The sequence below is a fragment of the Juglans regia genome, chromosome 3, assembly GCF_001411555.2.
Source record: "Juglans regia cultivar Chandler chromosome 3, Walnut 2.0, whole genome shotgun sequence".
NCBI classification, from domain to species: domain Eukaryota; kingdom Viridiplantae; phylum Streptophyta; class Magnoliopsida; order Fagales; family Juglandaceae; genus Juglans; species Juglans regia.
In genome coordinates, this window is record NC_049903.1 from 32,986,374 (window position 1) to 33,001,890 (window position 15,517).

The following is a 15,517-nucleotide window of genomic DNA, read 5'->3' on the forward strand; positions in this document are numbered from 1 at the left end:
GTGTGATGTAATGAATTTGTATAAAAACTTACTATTTATATATACATATATATATATATATATATCTTTGATGGACTTAACAAAAATGATTTAATCAACATATTAAAAGAATCACTATCAAAGTCTCAAAGCAAATCTGAAGATGCAAATTCAGACACCGCATCAGAGGCTTCTTACAGCAACGTCTTCGGAAACTCTGGGTTCTACACAGACGAAGACTAATTGCTACCTGCTACCAGACAGAATACCCATTTCTGTCTAAACTACTACTTGAGTTCAAAGAAGACACATGGACAGATCCACTAGCCAGTCTCCTTTAAACAAGCTTTGTCATTTTATGCCGAAAGCAGCACTCAGTCGCCAGACATAATAATGACACCCGTGGTTAAACAGTACTAACACTGTTCACTCATGGATTTACTTTTCACCCGTGCTTAAACAGTTATGACAGTTGTTATTCACGGATTTCTATTGTAACAGGGACTCCTTCATCTATAAAAGGAGAACCTCATTTCATTTCTAGGCAGAGACAATTTGAGGAAAAACATCCTCTGTAAGCATTCTGCCTTCCTACTTCTCTCATATTACCAAGAGCAAATATCGCTCTAACCTGTGCCATAAACTTTATAATCTTTGTAAAGTTTATGAATATTATGTTTATTTTTTCATACTATCCAATTTATTTTCTTTATTTAGCATCACATACATGCATATGGTCGGTTTTACCGCCTGCCTTTAATTGTGCATATTTATCTGTTTTGCTTTATTTTCCATTTCTTCTTCTATATCCCTTGATTCCGCTGTTTTGGTATCAGAGACAATCTGGTAATCTAATTGTTGCACATTATTCTTCTTTTTTCTATCTTGTTTTGATCATCTTCTACTGGGTGCGGGAGTTTCTGCACTAGGTGGTTCAGTATCGTGTCTGAGTTGCTTTAGGACTTTTATAAGTCTCATTTCAGCCGGGGTAGGCGTACAGGGCATACTGGGTAAATAAGTAACCAGCCAAGGTAAAGTTCGCAGCCTCTTTGAGATGCAACATTCCCTGTAGATTAGGATCAAAACCTGTTAGGATGAGGAGGAGTAATTCCTCAATTAGTTCCAAGTCGACTTTGCCTCCTGACATTGTTAATGAAGAAGATTGCTCTTATGGAGAAGAGCTATCTCCTAATCTAGGATCGTGGAAGATCCCAGATATTAAACCATCTTCTATTTATAAAACCACTTGGTTAAAAAATACTTTTTTAAATACTTTGAATGTTCGAACAGTCGAACAAACCTATAGTATATCTAAATCCCAAGAAAAATGTTATCTTCTTAATGGAAAGGAGATTGAAAGTTTTATTAAAGAGGGATTTAAATATATTCATATAGGTTCTGTACAGATTGCTGCTAAGCCTTTAACAAGGTTAGGCATCAATGCTTCTGTTCTTTTTTGTTTAAGAGATGGCAGATTCCTCGGGTTTGAGGATAGCATTCTCGGAATGGTCCAGTCTTCTTTATCAGAAGGACCAGTCCATTTTGATTGTTTTCCAAATATTACTTTGTCCCTAACAGACAAACATATTTGAAATGCTTGATTTTAAACATTTTAACTTCTGGATATAATATGATTGAAGGAAGTAAACCTCTTGCTTTAATTTTCAGGGTTTATTACCGTCTTTTGAAAACGAATTTAGACCCAAAAGCCATTGCAAAACCTTCTGGAAAGCATACTCTCCTGATCCAGAGTAGCTCTTCAGATGTGGATATTAAAATTTCGAAAAGGATTTATTGGGATGAGATCTCTCTTCCTAATTAATGGATTTTGGAACAAGAAATGCCCTTGCCTCCTAGAAATATTGTTACGGGTGCTGATGTTGACATCATCCAGCAATATCTCAATGGAGATGTTAAAATTTCTTTTGATAAATCTGAAACCTCTAGTGGTAAAAGAAGAAATTCTTTTGCTGGTTCCAGATCTAGTTTTGTTGATCCTGTTCAGAACAATCCCAGAAAGGATATTAATTTCCATCAATTTCTTGAGGATTCAGTACGAACAGCTCAGCCTGTTGTTAAACCTGCTTTAAAATTGAAAGGAGTTTCTACTTCCTCTCAAGTTACTTCTGCTTTCTATTCAGCACAAGGAGCAACTGGTTCTTCAAAGAATCAGAATATAAATGAAGAAGCAGACAAAGAAGATACATCTTCTATGTCACCAACTGCTTCAGATATGCAAGCCCCTGTTGCACTTGTTCATCACAGTTTAAATGTTTTGAACAAATCTTTTGAAATTGATTTACCTGCTTTATTAAAAGATTTTGCTTCTTCTGAAAACAAACAAAGGCGAAAAGCCTATGTTGCAAAATTTTCGGATTTAGAAAAACAACGTGTTAAACATAAATGGAAAGAAGAGATGAATAGGCTTCAACGGCATATTTCTCTTCTAGATTTTGCAGAAAATACTTATGTTTCAAAAAACACGTTGAATGTTGTTAAAAATGAATTCGTCAAAGAAGAAGGAAGGACTGTGATTCAAACCAGTCACCCTCCTTTGGAGACAGTTGTTATCCCTTTTAAAGGATCGGAAGTTATAGCTTCCCCTTTTAAACTATCTGATACTATTGTTTCAAAAGATCCAGAAAAGGACAAGATTCTGAAAGAAACAAAAAAGATTATTTCCCAAAATAATTTTACGAATCTTGCTCTTCGAACGATCGGAGATCAATTGGATCGGATTGAGGAGAAGGTTGAAAAACCTATTTTTACTACCCCTCCTATTTTTAAAAATGATCATCCTTTGATCTTCTCTAAAGATCAGCCAAAGAAAAGGATTGAAAAACCTTTGATCAGTCTTCCTGAAGAAAGGCCAAAAATTGATTTTAAAAATCCCCAGGCCACAACTTTGGACAAAATTGATCAACTGCTTGCTGATCTAAAGAAAGAACAACCTTCTACCAGTACTCTTAACAGTAATAGTGATGGCCTCGTTCTTGAAGAAACTTCAGAAGAATCTTTTAGTGAAGAATCATCTGAAGACAAGGATATTGATCTAATTGAAAAGAATTTTCAAAATCTAGAAATTGCCAGATTTTCTTCAAAAGGACCCAAACCAATGAGTCTAACGAAGAACTGGTACTCCAGACCCACACCTCCTGATTTACAATTTGAAGAAAAAGTTTTTCAAAGCCAATCTTCTTACTCTGCTGACAAAGTTTACGAATGGAATATTGATGGATTCTCTGAACAAGAAATCATCAATACCATGAGTAAAATGTCTATGGTTGCTAATGCTTATATCAACAATAACATTAGACAACCTGATATTGTTATAATTTTAACTCAAGGTTTTACTGGTGTTTTAAGGAATTGGTGGGATAAGTACCTAACCAATGATGCTAGGGAAACAATCCAACATGCAGTAAAATGCAATAAGGAAGGTTTACCTATTTTTGATGAATCTATTGGGATGGCAAATCCTGATGGTATTAATACTTTGATTTATACTATTTTGAAACACTTTATTGGTACACCATCTAATATAACCAGTCGTGTAAGCGACCAATTGAATAATCTCAGATGTCATCAGATATCAGATTATAGATGGTATCAAGATGTTTTTATTTCTCGAGTAATGCTTCGTGATGACAGTCAAAAGCCTTACTGGAAGAAGAAATTTATCGATGGATTACCTCGACTATTTGCTTATAAAGTTAAGGAAGAACTTACTAGTGCTGATGGATTACTTAACTAAGAGGAATACACCTATGGTGATATCTTCAGTATTGTTAAGAAACTTGGCATTAGTATGTGTCATGATCAAAGAATGCTTCGTGAACAGATGAGAAATAGTAAGAAGGCCAAATACGAAATGGGCACATTTTGTGAACAATTCGGTCTTCCTAGTATTGCTCCATCTAAAAGAAAGCATAAAATTAATAAACCTCATGGTGGTTTCAGGAGAAAATCCCGTGATGAATTTTATAAGAAAACTTATAAAAAACCTTTTTCTAAACCATTTTCTAAGAAAAAGAGTTTTAAAAATTTCAAAGATGATTCTTTTGGAAAATGTTACAAATGTGGCAAGACTGGACATTTTGCTAATAAATATCCCAAGAAAGCCAAAGCTTTTAAAAAGAAGCTTAATCAGATGGATATTAATCCCCATGATAAAGAAGAACTGTTTCGACTCCTAAAAACAGAGTCGTCTTCATCATCGGAGATTCTTGAGTATAGCTCTAGTGATTCTGATTATCACTCTGAAGCTACAACTCCTGATCCCTCTGATTTAAAGCTGGGTTGCAATTGTAATTCTACTTGTTGTAAACCTCCTAGCAAGACAATCAATGTCTTAACTAAGGATGAAGAACAAGAAAATCTTTTGCTAACCTTGATTTCTCAAATTATTAACCCTGAGCTTAAGGAAGAATATCTCCTAAAGCTAAAGAAAGTAATGGTTCGTAAAGATCCAAAGCCTTCTAATCAAATGGTTAATTTTCAAGAAACCTTGGAAAGATTTTCAAAGAAAAAATCCAAGGATATTTCTATTTCTGATTTACAATTTGAAATAAATTCTGTCAAAAAAGAAATTGTAGATCTCAGATCTGAAATAAATAACCTCAAATCTGAGAACGAAGTTTTAAGACAAGAATTTTTATTAATCAAGATTGATAAACAACTTGATCTAGACATTCCTTCTGACAATGAGCAGACCGAGGCTGGTTCTAGTCAACAGGATCTACCTGCCGACAACCAGATCTGTTTAATTCGTCATACCATTCCTCCCAAATGGTTTTCTCGAGTTAATATTATTGTTACTCATGATTTTCAATTTTCTGTTGTTGCCATGATTGATTCCGGATCAGACTTGAATTGCATTCAAGAATGACTCATTCCTAGCAAGTATTTTGAAAAATCAACCGAAAGATTATTCTCGGCAAATGGCTCAAAGATGACCATTAATTATGAGCTCAATAATGCTCATGTTTGCCAGGATAATATTTGTTTTCGGATTCCCTCTGTTTTAGTCAAAAACATGTCTGACAAAGTGATTTTGGGGATCCCTTTTATCTCTTCTTTATATCCTTTCATGACTGAGAAAGACGGTATCACTACCGACCCTTTTGGTCAGAAAGTAAAATTTCATTTTGCTTCTCGTTTTGAGATTGATACGGATAAAGGAAAGAAATCTTTGTTTTTAGCAAAACAAAAACATTTGAATTTCCTCCAACAGGAAATCAAGTACAAAAAGATTTCTAAACAATTATCCTCTTCTCTTTTAATTTCAAAAATTGAAGACTTTAACAAACGTTTGATTTCAGATGTTTGTTCTGATTTACCCAATGCTTTTTGGTATAGGAAGAAACACATAGTTTCTCTCCCATACATTAAAGGATTTAATGAAGCCAATATTCCAACAAAAGCTAATTCTGTTCAAATGAATAGAAAAACGCTGGAATATTGTCAAAATGAGATACTTGATCTTCAGAATAAAGGCATTATCAGGAATAGCAAGTCACCCTGGTCTTGTCCTGCTTTTTATGTCCAGAAAAATGCAGAACTAGAACGTGGTACCCCTCGTCTAGTTATCAATTACAAACCCCTAAACAAAGTCTTAGAGTGGATTAGGTACCCTATTCCCAATAAACAAGACTTAATTCATAGGTTGAGTGATACTGTGGTCTTCTCCAAATTTGACCTTAAGTCCAGTTTTTGGCAAATCCAAATAGCCGAGCCAGATAGGTATAAGACTGCTTTTGTTACCCCTTTTGGTCATTTCGAGTGGAACGTCATGCCTTTCGGCCTTAAAAACGCTCCCAGTGAATTCCAAAATATCATGAACGACATTTTCAATTCGTTCTCTACTTTCACCATCGTTTATATCGACGATGTTCTTGTTTTTTCTAAATCTATTGATGAACATTGGAAACACTTGAATTCGTTCCTTGACATCATTAGATACAATGGTCTTGTTGTTTCGGCAACAAAAATCAAATTGTTCCAAACCAAGATTAGATTCCTTGGTTATGACATCTCTGAAGGCAAAATCAGGCCAATCCAAAGAGCCATTGAATTTGCTGACAAATTCCCTGATGTCATTCTTGATGAAAAACAATTGCAGAGGTTCTTAGGATCTCTCAATTATGTTGTTGATTTCTACAAGGATATGAGGAAACAATGTCGTCCTTTGTTCAAACGACTTCTTTCTAATCCTCCTCCTTGGACAGAAATCCACACAAATTTAGTAAGGAAAATCAAAGCACATGTCAAAACTCTTCCGTGCCTTGGTATCCCTACTTCTGATTCATTCAAAATTATGCAAACTGATGCCTCAGACATTGGTTATGGCGGCATTCTGAAACAATGTGTTTCACCAGGTTCATCTGAACAAATTGTTCGCTTCCATTCCGGAACCTGGAATTCTGCACAAGAAAAATATAGTACTATCAAAAAAGAAATTTTGGTTATAGTACTATGCATATCCAAATTTCAATCTGACCTTTTAAACCAAAAATTTCTGGTCAGAATTGACTGCATGTCTGCAAAATTTGTTTTAGAAAATGATGTTAAAAACATTGCATCAAAACATATTTTTGCACGATGGCAAGCCATTTTAAATGTTTTTTATTTTGATATTGAATACATCAAAGGCACACAAAATTCAATCCCTGACTTTCTCACCCGTGAATTTTTGCAGAAAACCCATCATGGCCAGCAAAAAGAAAACCCGAGAGAGAGAGAGAGAAAGGTGAATCCACCACCTCCAATGCCCAGTATAAATCTCATCAAGAATGAGACTGGACCCTCTGCTACCACTAGTGCAGTATCTTCAGCACTAGATATTGCTAACAGGTTCCAGCCACTTGGCAAACCTGTTCAACCATAGACTTTCTCGTCTATGGTTACTACTACTTTTGACCCATATGCGAAAGCAATTGAGTCAAAACCCATCCCTATTATTCCTCAGTTTTTCCTCCCAAAAGGAAAATCTGATTATTTGAAAAAGAATTTTGTTTCATATCTGTTTCATATCGAGCCCAATAGCACGATATATACAAATGTTTTCCAAATTTCTTCTTCTTACTTTCCTCCTCTTTTCCACTGGATCTTTGAAGATTTCTCAAAAAATCTCCAGTTCTATTCCAGCATTTTAATTCAAACAAATTCCTTGGTTATCAAACCTATTTATGACAAGGTTGATACCAACAAACTGATTTATCACAGTGCCTATATTCACTGAGTTATCACACAAGCAGAACGGGGATCCTCCCCATCCGCTACTAAAAAACTCGTCCAAATAGACACTGCTTTTTCTTATTTTGATTATATTGATGCTTGGAAGCTGTTCATATTCTTCCAAACTCCTAATATGAGCCACTCCTGGTTCTTATGTTTTGATAAAAAATTCAAAGGAAATTTTCCTCTTTGGTTCATCTAATGGTGGAACCAATATGGATTAATTCCTGAAAATCTCCCTGATGAGCTCTTAAAAGCTTATCAGCATTTTTCAAAAATCATTGGTCCAACACTGGACCAACATTCCAGAAAATTTCACCATACTTTACATTTTTGTAAGAAATACCACCTCCCGTGGATTTTCAAATGGAATTATGAAAGAAATGGTGATGTAATGACACGAGTTTATTTCACCAAATGGTGAGATAAATTCGCTCATAATCAAAAAATTGTTGATTTATTGATCAAGGATTTTCCCAGTCTGCACCCAACTTGCAGAATATTAAAGAATTTCCAAAGATCATGACTGGACCATCCAAAGGACCTGAATATCCACTATTTCAGGCCCCTGCTTCTCCAACAAAATCTGGGGGGGTAAAGGACAGTTCATCCTCAAAATCTTCTAAGACTAAGTCTAAAAAGAAATCTGATATCTTTGATGGACTTAACAAAAAGGATTTAATCAACATATTAAAAGAATCACTATCAAAGTCTCAAAGCAAATCTAAAGATGCAAATTTAGACACCGCATCAGAGGCTTCTTACAGCAACGTCTTCGGAAACTCTGGGTTCTACACAGACGAAGACTAATTGCTACCTACTACCAGACAGAAGACCCATTTCTGTCTAAACTACTACTTGAGTTCAAAGAAGACACATGGACAGAATTAGCTTTTGTTGGAATATTGGCTTCATTAAATCCTTTAATGTATGGGAGAGAAACTATGTGTTTTTTCCTATACCAAAAAGTATTGGGTAAATCAGAACAAACATCTGAAATCAAACGTTTGTTAAAGTCTTCAATTTTTGAAATTAAAAGAGAAGAGGATAATTGTTCAGAAATCTTTTTGTACTTGATTTCCTGTTGAAGGAAATTCAAATGTTTTTGTTTTACTAAAAACAAAGATTTCTTTCCTTTATCCGTATCAATCTCAAAACGAGAAGCAAAATGAAATTTTACTTTCTGACCAAAAGGGTCGGTAGTGATACCATCTTTCTCAGTCATGAAAGGATATAAAGAAGAGATAAAAGGGATCCCCAAAATCACTTTGTCAGACATGTTTTTGACTAAAACTGAGGAAATCCGAAAACAAATTTTATCCTGGCAAACATGAGCATTATTGAGCTCATAATTAATGGTCATCTTTGAGCCATTTGCCGAGAATAATCTTTCGGTTGATTTTTCAAAATACTTGCTAGGAATGAGTCCTTCTTGAATGCAATTCAAGTCTGATCCGGAATCAATCATGGCAACAACAGAAAATTGAAAATCATGAGCAACAATATATATATATATATATTATATATATATATATATATATGATGAAACGTTTAAAAAAAGAAAAAAAAACTAGCCAAGGACGGGGCCACGGCCACGGCCGAGCTAATGTAACACACCAATCCCTATATAAGACAACGTTGCACAAGGTTCTCGTAACCCTAGCAGCTTCTAGTGAGCCAACTTTCATTCCGTTACCTGTACTTGTATTTTTTTATTATTTTCTCTGATAAACCCTAGTTCCCAAATTCTACCTTATTCCCTCCATCGCCGTCAAGTTCATACGTGCGAGTCCTGGTCTTTCGTTCTTTCAAAATTTTCCAGTGTAAAACTCTCTGATGCTCTTTGTTCGGGAACCAATTCTGGTTTCTTTCTATCATTTTATGGTTCATAGTTCCATGTTTTCATTTTCCTTCTCAAATTTCAGTTGCAGGACGTTCTGAAGCTTCGTAACGATGTCGGACGACGAGAGGGAGGAGAAGGAGTTGGATCTCACTTCTCCTGAAGTCGTCACGAAATACAAGAGCGCCGCCGAGATCGTTAACAGTACCACCCTCTCTCTCCGTCTTCATTTATATATATATATATATAAATATTTCTTGCTTGTTTATTATTATAATAATGGCTTAGTTAGTTTATAGATTCTTCTATTTTGTTCTTTGATTGTCGTATACACTGATAAAAGATTTGGAAATCTGCAGAGGCTTTGCAGCTAGTTGTATCCGAATGCAAACCTAAGGTCAAGATTGTAGACATTTGCGAGAAGGCTGATTCGTACATCAGAGAGTGAGATTTTTTTTTTCATTTTTCTGAAATGAAAAGTTTGTTATTTCATTGTGCTTGCGTTTTCAAGGTTGTAATCTTGCCTTCAGTAATTTTGTGTGTGATGATATGTGGGTCCTGGTGTGGTATAAAAATGAAGGCAAGCTGGCAACATGTACAAGAATGTTAAGAAGAAGATCGAGAGGGGTGTTTCTTTCCCAACTTGCATTTCTGTAAACAATACTATCTGTCATTTTTCTCCGCTTGCCAGCGACGAGACTGTGTTGGAAGAGGGTGATATGTTAAAGATGTAAGCTTTCTTTCTCTATCTATTTCTTTAAAAGGAATGATCTCAATAATTCATAATAGTTTAAACGTAGTGCACATGATGCTAAACACAGAATTAATTCTTGGAAATTTCTCAGTACGACGGTTCTATTTTTCTGGATACAGTGATATCGGTTGCCATATAGATGGTTTTATTGCTGTGGTGGCACATACTCATGTTCTTCAAGAAGGTCCAGTTACTGGGAGGGCAGCTGATGTAATTGCTGCTGCTAATACTGCTGCAGAGGTTGCTTTGAGGCTTGTGAGGCCGGGAAGAAAGGTATCATAAGTATAGTTTATCTATTGTACTCCTAGGATATGAAATTTGACTAGAAGTTTTTTTTATTTTTATGCCTATATGGAATTTGAGATTGTTTATGAGATACAAGTTTTATTTATGTTCTTGTTGGTAATCATGTATAAAACTTATGCACGCTTTCAAAATCTTGCTCCACATATGCTGAACAGATTCTGGAATGATGTTGATTTCCAAGTGCTCTTATGAGTCGTGTTATCATAGAAGTTATTTAAAAGACTTCAAGTGAGGCTTTTGTCTTGCTTGTACTTTTGGTTCATCAATTTCTCTGCTTTTAGGCACAAAGCACATTCTCGGGTTGTTTAATTCATCCCTTACTCTGCTTTTGGATAGTGAGATCAGAATTTTTGGTTTTAGATGAAAGTTTAAAACTGCTAGGGGTTGGCTTAAGTGGTAAAGGCCTTGGGCTTGGGGGTATGCTCCCCCCAGGTCCAAGGTTCAAATCCCCTTGTGTGCAAACAATCTCTAGGGGCCACACTCCCTTATGAATGTTGGGTCCGAAGGGCCCTGCCTTGGAGAGGTTCCCTGACATAAAAAAAAAAAATGAAAATTTAAAATATTATTTTCTAATATTATTATTGTTTTGGGATTTGAAAAAGTTGAATTGAGATATGAAAAAGTTGAATTGTTTACTATATTTTTTGTGTGAATTTGAAAAAGTTGTAATGATGAGATGATAATTTTGTGTCTCATCCCACTTGCCAAACCTATCATAGTTTCAATTAATTTGTGGAACCTCTAAACATTTCTTTCCGCGATAGAGTTGAGAATTTATAAAATCTTTTGTATCACTTTATTTTTTTTTTATCGTTTTCTTGTGACTAGCTCATTTCAAATGTAGTATTATTCCATCACAAAATTTGTTTTTTCGTTTAGTGATAAATTTCTCTCTCCCATTTTAAAATTGGAAATTGTTTGTTTTAGTTCTTGGTTTCCCCTAAATGATGAACTTCTGTAATAAGCCATGGATATACATCTAGATGAAGCTTTTGTCATAGTTACTCTGATAGGGGAACACTATGCCTCATGACACTTGTGAAAACCTCCATTTATTTTGGGATTGACTTCCTGGATTAGTATTAGTCTCTCTGCCTTTTCATACGCTAGTACTCATTGTAGTTCTGATGGGTGGGGTCATATTTCCGGGATTTTGTCTCTAATGGTGGATCTGAAAGGCTCTGCCTTGGTGAGGTCTGTTCCACATCATAAAAAAAGGCTAGTACTCATTGAGCCTAAATGACAAAATTGTTGAATTGTCTTATGAAGTTTCCATTGTATTTGCGAAAATGCTGTCAAATTGACTTTTTTTAAGGTTCCCGTGTTTTTGAAAGTTCCCATTTGTGTGCATGAGAGAGAGAGAGCACAAGTGGTTAAGATGGGAGTTATATTTTGTTTCACATGCAGTTATCGTTTTGAATCAAATCACAATTTCTCTACGATGATTTCAAAACATTAAAAACAAGGCAACTTTGCCGAGGTGATCAATGGCTTGTTGATTTCCTCTTTTCCCTGTTGCCTATATTTTGTCTGGCCATGCTTGGGGTGCTTCTGGTGGAAACCTTTTTATTGTCAAATTCTATCCCCCCCATGTTGGCTAAATTGGTTCAAAATCACTAGGACAACTTTGATTTGGGTATAAGATGAGGCCTTGTTTTGTTACACAAAAAGTTATCATTTCATAACTGAAAGAATCAAAGCAAAATAACTATAAGATGATGCCAAAACATTAAAAATTAAGGCAACTTTGCCGAGGTGATCAATGGCTTGTTGATTTCCTCTTTTCCCTGTTGCCTATATTGTGTCTGGCCATGCTTGGGGTGCTTCTGGTGGATGCCTTTTTGTTGTCAAATTCTATTCCCCCATGTTGGCTAAATCGGTTCAAAATCATTAGGACAACTTTGATTTGGGTATTGTAGGCCTTGTTTTGTTACACAAAAAGTTGTCATTTCATAACTGAAAGAATCAAATCAAAATAACTATAAGATGATGCCAAAACATTAAAAATTAAGGCAACTTTGCCGAGGTGATCAATGGGTTATTGATTTCCTCTTTTCCCTGTTGCCTATATTGCATCTGGCCATGCTTGGGGTGCTTCTGTTGGACATCTTTTTGTCTTCAAATTCTATTCCCCCCATGTTGGCTAAATCGGTCCAAAATCATTAGGACCTTTGATTTGGGTATAAATTTTGTTTTCTTGCTCTTAGTTGATGTGGGATATTACTTTTCCTCGGGGACAATTTACTCTTTCCGAACTGAAAATTAATCGTATGTGTTGGTGAGGATTCGAAGCTGTGAAGCTGTGAAGCAATGTCGTATTGTTTTCATTTAACCTATGTATTTGAGGTTTTTTTAATCTTCTTTTTGACATGATCTCTAGATGATGAATAATTATCTTGGGCTACGGATAAACTCCAATGAAGCCTCCTTTATTGTCATAGTTACACTGATAGAGAATCATTTTTTGCCCATTTGATTTGCATAGTATTCTTTTCCTTTGTGAGTGATAATTTTCTCTGGGATTTTATCAGCTTCTATAAGCGCTATTGTGCAAGCTTATAATAGAAAATTTGTGATTGAAAAAAGCTAGTTGAATTATTTTCTTCCTTTTGATGCAATATTGAATTCAAGTCACTGAAAAAGTCTTGTTCACCCACCAGAATTGGTTTTTTTCCCCCTCTTAGAAGTGGTGGTCTAGGGTTCTATTTTCAGAAAGGGTTATAGGACTAGGATCTTCATTACATGATTTAATCTTCCTATATGATGATTGCCTATGAATGCCAGCAAATGATGTCAAAGTGAGGCAGGCTCCTGACTGATCAGAATTCCTTTGATAGGGAAACTGGCCTGGTTTGTTTTCAAGACTAAAACCCAAAACTTTGAAAACCTCTCACCTCATTATTACAACTTTTTCAAATTCCCACACAAAATAAAATAAACAATTCAACTTTTTCAAATTTCAAAACAAAAATAATATTAAAAAATATATTCTAACAATATTTTATTCAAATTTTTAACTTCAATCTCAACTCATCTCATCTCATATCTGAAAACAAACGAGGAATCTATTTTTGGGTTGACAGTCTTCCTAAATTACTACCTTGAACGCTATTTGTCTAAAATCCCATCCTCTGCTAATGATCCAAGCTTTCAAATCTATCATTGGGACTGTATATTTCTTTGAGGAGTGCTACACCCATAAAGGGATTACACAAAAGTAATCTCACAAACTGACGTGGCTCCATGTGAGCCATCAGATCTGCAATACAATAAAAGTAACTTTACAATCTGACAGATCACATCAAGACACGTCAGTTTGTGGGATTATTTTTGTGTAATCACTTTGTGACTAGAGTATTTCTCTATTTCTTTTTGTTAAATATATTTGACCTCCACTTTGTTCGTGTTTGATGTTTTCATTGGTTTAGATAGAATAACATGTGTTCCCATTTACTTAGGATCTCCAGTGCTCATTTATTGATTAAGATGGGCAACTTTGTTGAGGATGTTAAAATATGCTGTTGTTATATAGATACTTGCATGGATATGTACGCTCATATTTTATTGTTCATAACGTTTGGATAGGTACTTTATTAAGGGATACATTTTTTGTTTGTCTGATCCATGAAAGGTTTAGTGCTTAACGTTTGGATTTAGTACTTGATACTTGTATAAAAATATGGATGATATTAACTGATGGATGTATAGTACTTGTTGTTCTTCTGCCTTTTCTTTTGAGTAATTTAAATCTAGTGATTATTATTAGTATATTTTTACAAGTAAAGCAGACTTCCCATCTACTTCTCCTTTAATCAATTTGTTGATTAATCTCTGTTTCCCTGGCAGAACAAAGATGTAACTGATGCTATTCAGAAGGTTGCCGCTGCTTATGACTGCAAAATTGTTGAAGGTGTTCTTAGCCATCAACTGAAGCAGTTTGTTATAGATGGTAACAAGGTTGTACTGAGTGTATCTGCTCCAGAGACCAGAGTTGATGATGCAGAATTTGAGGAGAATGAAGTTTATGCTATTGATATAGTAACAAGCACGGGTGAAGGGAAGGTAATTGTGGATATTAGCCTAACTCTATTTAGATTCCATTTGTTGAACATTGAATGCTGCACAAGAAATTCGTAAGAGAGATTATTTGTGCAGTCCTAGGGTGTGCAAGCCCTGCATGCATACTCTCTTTGGAAAAAAGTGAGCAAATTTGGGATCCACATGAAAAAATCTTTTTTTTTTTAAAGGTGGGCCTCGTTTTTTTCGTAAAGTTTGGATAAGAGTTATAGGGGATATTTATTCAATCTAAAATGCCATTTTTGCCTTCTTTTTTATATTTTAAGCTGTCAAATGTACCTTATGGAACATGCAGCCTAAGCTTTTGGATGAGAAGCAGACAACTATTTATAAGAGAGCTGTTGACAGGAACTACCACTTGAAGATGAAAGCTTCTAGGTTTATTTTCAGTGAAATAAATCAGAAATTTCCTATCATGCCATTCACTGCTAGGTATGCTGTGCCTTCATAGAATATATTTAATATTATCTTTGTCCTGTATTCTTCGACCTTTTTCATAGTGCATATGGAGTTTATTTCCAATAGGGCTCTGGAGGAGAAGAGAGCTCGTCTGGGTTTGGTGGAATGTGTTAATCATGAACTCTTACAGCCATATCCCGTTCTTCACGAGAAGCCTGGTAAGAAACTTCTATCTAGGTTGGAATGATGCAGAGTTGGTAATGAGATGATCTGATTATACTCCAATGGATTGTTGGTTTTGCAGATGATTTGGTTGCACACATCAAATTCACAGTTCTATTAATGCCAAATGGGTCAGATCGAATTACATCTCATCCTCTGCAGGAGCTGCAGCCCACAAAGACAATAGATGATCCCGAAATCAAGTCCTGGTTAGCCTTGGGCACAAAGACGAAGAAGAAAGGTGGTGGAAAGAAGAAGAAAGGTACGCTGACTGATCATCCATCCATCCGTAGACTAGAACTACATAAATTTTGAGCCATTCTTTGTGGATAAAATTTGGTGGATTGTTATTGGGATTTCTTGCGTGCTCTCAGGTAAAAAAGGAGACAAAACTGAGGGGTCAACAGAAGCCGAGCCTATGGATACTGCTACAAATGGTGCTGCTTCCCAAGAATGAGTCTTTTTCATTTTTCAACCACCCCCTCGTCAATTTTGGTACTTTGTCCGCTCCATTGTATCAGGTTGGATATGAGTTGGTCTACTATAGTGTTTAGACATGAATCCTACATGTGATTTCCTGCATATACGCCCTTTGTGTATCTTTTCAATTACTCTTAATTTCTTAGACAATTTAGAAGCACAGAATGTAGCTTCGGTCTGCACAAAAAATGTTGTCACTCAATGAGTAGAAGTCATAATCGGAG

At 35.4% G+C, this 15,517-nt stretch overlaps 1 protein-coding gene across 2 annotated transcripts; it reads left to right on the top strand.

Moving 5' to 3' along the window:
• The first annotated feature begins 8,859 nt into the window (after positions 1-8,859).
• LOC108994931 (ERBB-3 BINDING PROTEIN 1) lies at positions 8,860-15,511 on the top strand. 2 transcript variants are annotated; one of them, XM_018970365.2, is made up of 10 exons: positions 8,860-9,038; positions 9,141-9,259; positions 9,415-9,499; positions 9,636-9,785; positions 9,929-10,082; positions 13,962-14,177; positions 14,488-14,624; positions 14,718-14,809; positions 14,896-15,075; positions 15,188-15,511. In XM_018970365.2, exons 2-10 carry the CDS (start codon positions 9,169-9,171, stop codon positions 15,268-15,270), a joined length of 1,188 nt encoding a protein of 395 aa, XP_018825910.2. In that variant the 5' UTR covers positions 8,860-9,038; positions 9,141-9,168; the 3' UTR covers positions 15,271-15,511. The 2 variants fall into 2 exon arrangements, with proteins under 2 accessions (XP_018825910.2, XP_018825911.2); XM_018970366.2 differs by having other exon boundaries at positions 14,896-15,054.
• The last annotated feature ends 6 nt before the right edge of the window (positions 15,512-15,517 follow it).